The 5165-nt window shown below is 32.3% G+C and overlaps 1 protein-coding gene across 1 annotated transcript; it reads left to right on the top strand.

The window, feature by feature from the left end:
* Window positions 1-1177: 1177 nt before the first annotated feature.
* Window positions 1178-3432, top strand: LOC107841862 (protein NRT1/ PTR FAMILY 1.2; the record flags this gene model as incomplete). Its single annotated transcript, XM_047405264.1, is given in 2 exon segments — window positions 1178-1486; window positions 2742-3432. Coding segments are annotated over 2 exon segments (1000 nt in total), but the record flags the coding sequence as incomplete, so codon positions are not given.
* Between the last annotated feature and the right edge of the window lie 1733 nt (window positions 3433-5165).

Raw genomic sequence — 5165 nt, 5'->3', positions numbered from 1 at the left:
CCTCTGAGTGCTCCAGTTCCCCTAACACAATAGCTCTGTCCCCCTCGTCATTCAAGAGCCTATGAAAGTACAACTGCCATCTCTTCTTTATGTGGCCGTCCTCCACCAACACTCTACCGTCCTCCCCCTTAATGCACCTCACCTGATCGAGGTCGCGACCCTTCCTCTCCCTAGCCTTAGCGAGTCTAAACAACTTTTTCTCCCCTCCTTTCCCCTGTAACCCTGCATACAGGCTCTCAAAAGCGGCCGTCTTAGCTGCCGTGACCGCTGACTTCGCCTCCTTCCTCGCTAGCTTGTACTCTTTCCTGTTTACCCGCTTCTCTTCTTCGTCATCTGAAATTAATTCTTAAACCAAAACATAAATTATTCTTGACAACACAAAGGACCGCAATAAAAATGAAACAACCCAAATGTGTCCTTCACAAAGTTTGATGTAAAACATAAAAATTCAAATAATATTAAAGTTTTAATTTTTTCTGTCAATCTAATAATTAAAAATGTTTCAACATACATTTTAGGTCTAGAAGAAAAACTTATTTGATTCGATGTTTTAATCTATTAAATAACTACACGAACAAAACTCAAGAAGCCTAAAAGATTGATAAATAGATCAATCATAGTGTACAAGTAACTTAGTTAGTGAAGAAACAGAGGAACTACCAATAATCATTCGATATTTCATGTCTCTTAAATTTATCTGTTACACCATCCGATAACCGTCCGTTAATTATTAATCCGATACCGAATCAACCGTTATCTTATTGGGTGGCTAGCGGATTAGTATATTTAAAAACCGATAACCAATAAGCCGAACCGCTAAATATAATTATCCAACCGATAAGCAGCCCTACACAATACAATACGAATATATAGAAATAATTTTGTTGTTCTTCAATTTCTGTTACTATCAGTTCTTTAATTTCTTGTACTTCAATTATCGTATTATTTTAATGTAACTACTGTTTATTAGAATATTTTGTTATACTTTCACTTTCGTTACTTCTTTCTCTAGGCTACTTTCATTTGAACTGTTTTTCCTTTAGCCGACTCAAAATCACAATTTATCAATAACTGAAGGACCAAATATTGAATATTAACATTCGTTTTTTATTTCTATTATTTACCGCGAATATTATTATTATTATTATTATATATTTTTTAATTTTTTTTTTTTTAGGTATTATGCAACAGTTGGGGTATCAGTGTTGATTTCAGTGACTGTGATAGTGTATATTCAGACACAATTTGGTTGGGTAATTGGTTTTGCTGTTCCAACAGGACTAATGTTTTTGGCAACAATATTTTTTCTATTGGGTTCTGCAATATTTATTAAAATAAAAGCAAATAAAAGTTTGTTTACTAATTTTGTTCAAGTTATTGTTGTGGCATGGAAAAATAAACATCTTGCTTTGCCTCCTGTGGATTCTAATGGATGGTATCATCATGATAAGGGTTCAACAATTACTTTTCCAACACATAAACTAAGGTATTTTATCTGGATTTGAGTTATATATACCGACGTTCGTAAATTATATTATTTTTCTATTTTGTTTTTATCTTGAGTCGAGGATCTATCTACCTCATCTTCGAGGTAGTAGTACGAAATGGTACGCTCTACCCTCTTTAGACGTCAGTTTGTGAGAATATATCGGGTATGTTGATGTTGTTATTGTTATTGTTGTTAAGTTATATATGCTGGCGTTCGTAAATTATATGTTTTTTCTATATTGTTTTTATCTTGAGAGGATCTAGTGGTACGGAGTAGTACACACTCTATCCTCTCGAGACGACACTTTGTGAGAATATACTACGCATGTTGTTGTTGTTATTATTATTGTTGTTAAGTTATATATACTGACGTTCGTAAATTATGTTTCTTTTTTTCTATATTGTTTTTATCTTGGGAGGGTCTAGTTGTACGGGCTGGTACACTCTATCCTCTCCAAACCTTCACTTTGTGAGAATATGCTGGATATGTTGTTGTTGTTATTGTTATTGTTGTTGAGTTATATATGCTGACGTTCGTAAATTATATATTTTTTTCTATATTGCTTTTATCTTGAAAGGGTCTAGTGGTACGGACTAGTACACACTCTATCCTCTCAGAGACACTATTTTGTGAGATTATGTTGGGTATGTTGTTGTTGTTATTGTTATTGTTGTTAAATTATATATGCTGACGTTCGTAAATTATATTTCTATATTGTTTTTATCCTGAGAGGGTCTAGTGGTACGGACTAGTACACACTCTATCCTCTTGAGACACTATTTTGTGATAATATGTTGGATATGTTGTTGTTATAGTTGTTGAGTTATATATGCTGACGTGTAAATATTTTTAGTATTATCGATAGAATTTGATCGGCTATATACAGCATATATTATTATTTCTATATCTCATTTTCTGTGGCATCATTCGAATTTTGAGAGTCAAAACGGTTTAACTTTAACAGTGATTTTAGACATGGAATCTTAATTTTTTTTAATAATAAATTTAATATATTTTAAAACTACATAAAAGTATTACATGTCACAATAATATTTACAATTTAAAATATTTAAGTTTGATTGTACTTGAATTTGTTGATCTTGGGTCGAGGGTCTCATATGAAAACAGCCTAGCCTACCCTCCCCAGACCATACTTGTGATAACTTACTGGATATATTGTTGTTGTAAATTATTTTGTATCAACGTCAGTACGTAAAACTTAAACTCTTTTATTTTTCTTTTTCATCCATAGGTTTCTAAACAAGGCATGTATCATTAGAAATCCAGAGAAAGATTTGGACACAAATCCATGGAATTTATGTACAATTCAACAAGTTGAAGAATTCAAATCATTGCTCAAAGTACTTCCAATTTGGTCTACAGGCATTATGATAGCAGTAACCCTAAGTCAACATGCATTTCCAGTGTTACAAGCAAATACAATGGACAGACATTTGATAAAAGGTCACAATTTCCAAATCCCAGCAAGTTCATATAGTGCATTTGGTGTAATCACATTGACACTATGGCTAGCCCTCTACGACCGGGTCCTCGTGCCCTGGATCTCCAGGGTCACGAGGAAACCACGAGGTCTCAGCTTCAAACAGCGCATGGGATTAGGGTTGTTGCTTTCATGCGCGGCCCAGGCCGTGGCCGCGCTGGTGGAAAGAGAGAGGCGTTCGCGAGCCCTTAAACAGGGGCTCGCAGACCATCCACTATCCCAGGTGGACATGTCCGCGACCTGGCTAGTCCCTCAGCACTGTCTGACAGGACTAGCCGAGGCGTTCAACGCGATCGGACAAATCGAGTTTTATTATTCTCAATTCCCTAAGAGCATGGCTAGTATTGGTGTGGCATTGTTTTCACTTGGAATGGGATTTGGAAATTTGGTTGGAAGTTTAATTGTGGAAATTGTTGATCATGCTTCAAGTAGAAAAGGGAAAGTGAGTTGGGTGTCAAATAATTTAAACATAGGTCATTATGATTATTATTATTGGGTACTTTGTTTATTAAGTATTGGGAATTTTTTGTACTTTATTTTATGTGCTTGGGCTTATGGATCAGATGAAGATAATAGAATAATTTGGGAGGAAGATCAAGCTGAAAAGAAAGGAGAAATTGTTATGTTATAGTCTTTTTATTTGTATCGAATGAGTGTATAATCTATGTATATCGGCAAGAAAAAGTAAACAGTAAATTTATCCGGTCATTCGCGCAATGACTTTATTTTTTTTTTAATTTCAAGACATGTTTGACCTTCATATATATTTTCGTTTATTTTTTGGGCAAACAACATAAATCCCGACAGTTTGAAATTTAATTACAGAAAATTTCGAAATTTTGCATAATTACTGAAATTTCCGATTTTGGATGTGTCGAGATGCATAAGTAGGTTCTGATACATCCAACGAAGATACATTTTTTCGTTTGTAAAGATACATAATTAGCTCCCGATACATTTTTTTCGATTTTGGATCCATCGAGATGTATAATTAGCTCCCGATACATTCAATGAAGATATATAATTAGTTGAGATTTTTGTGGTTACTTTGTAAATATGATAACTTATAAGTTTGTGTTATGTTTCCTTATTTTTATGCTTTTTAGAAACTTAAATGTTTTAATTTTGAAAACAGATAACTTTACACTTTTTCGGTTTTTTTTTTCATTTATGAGAAGCCTTTATAGCCTATAAATGTTATAATAGATTTAAAATAACAAGTTTCAAACAACTAAATAGAGTTATAGTAACACAAATATCATGATGTGTTTAAGAATAAATTTTAGAAGCATTTGTTACTTTATTAAATTTCGTGTCGATTCAAATAATATATATCATGGATGGAGTTTAGTCTAAATTATATATTTATCTTAATATATTTATTAAATATGGACAAATTATTTAGTTTAGAAACGTTGTAAAAGTATTGAAGTTAGAATCTATAAATTTCAAATTCTAACTTCACTTTTCACCACATAAATTGGAGCAAAGAAAGTACTATGTCATATATTTATTGAAATTTGGTAAACACAATGAGCAAATAATTTTTTCATGGTTCCCCAAATTAATAGAACCCAGTTAGGCAGCTATTGATAGGGCTGGGCATAATATACTAAAAATCGAATTACCAAATTGAACCAAAAAATTTGATAATTGGTATTCGGTAATTCGGTATTTGATATGATATTTGGGAGTAAAATTTTAACATTTCAGTATTTGGGATTGGGTTTGATACAAGATATTAATACCATTTGGTATTCGGTATTTACTGAATATCGAATATATATATATATATAGAGAGAGAGAGAATTAGTCATCCCAAAAATCTCTTGGACCTTGGTAATATATTCGATATTTGGTATAGTATTTGGGAGTAAAATTTTAATATTTCGGTATTCGGGATTGAGTTTGTTACAAGATATTAATACCATTTGGTACCGAATATCGAATATATATATATATATATAGAGAGAGAGTATTAGTCATCCCAAAAATCTCTTGGACCTTGGTAATATATTCGGTATTTGGTATGGTATTTGGGAGTAAAATTTTAACATTTCGGTATTCGGGATTGAGTTTGTTACAAGATATTAATATCATTTGGTACCGAATATCGAATATATATATATATATATATATATATATATATGTATATATATATATATAGAGAGAGAG

The sequence above is a fragment of the Capsicum annuum genome, unplaced genomic scaffold (assembly GCF_002878395.1).
Source record: "Capsicum annuum cultivar UCD-10X-F1 unplaced genomic scaffold, UCD10Xv1.1 ctg76772, whole genome shotgun sequence".
Lineage (NCBI taxonomy): Eukaryota > Viridiplantae > Streptophyta > Magnoliopsida > Solanales > Solanaceae > Capsicum > Capsicum annuum.
This window is presented reverse-complemented; position numbering and strand designations above follow the sequence as displayed.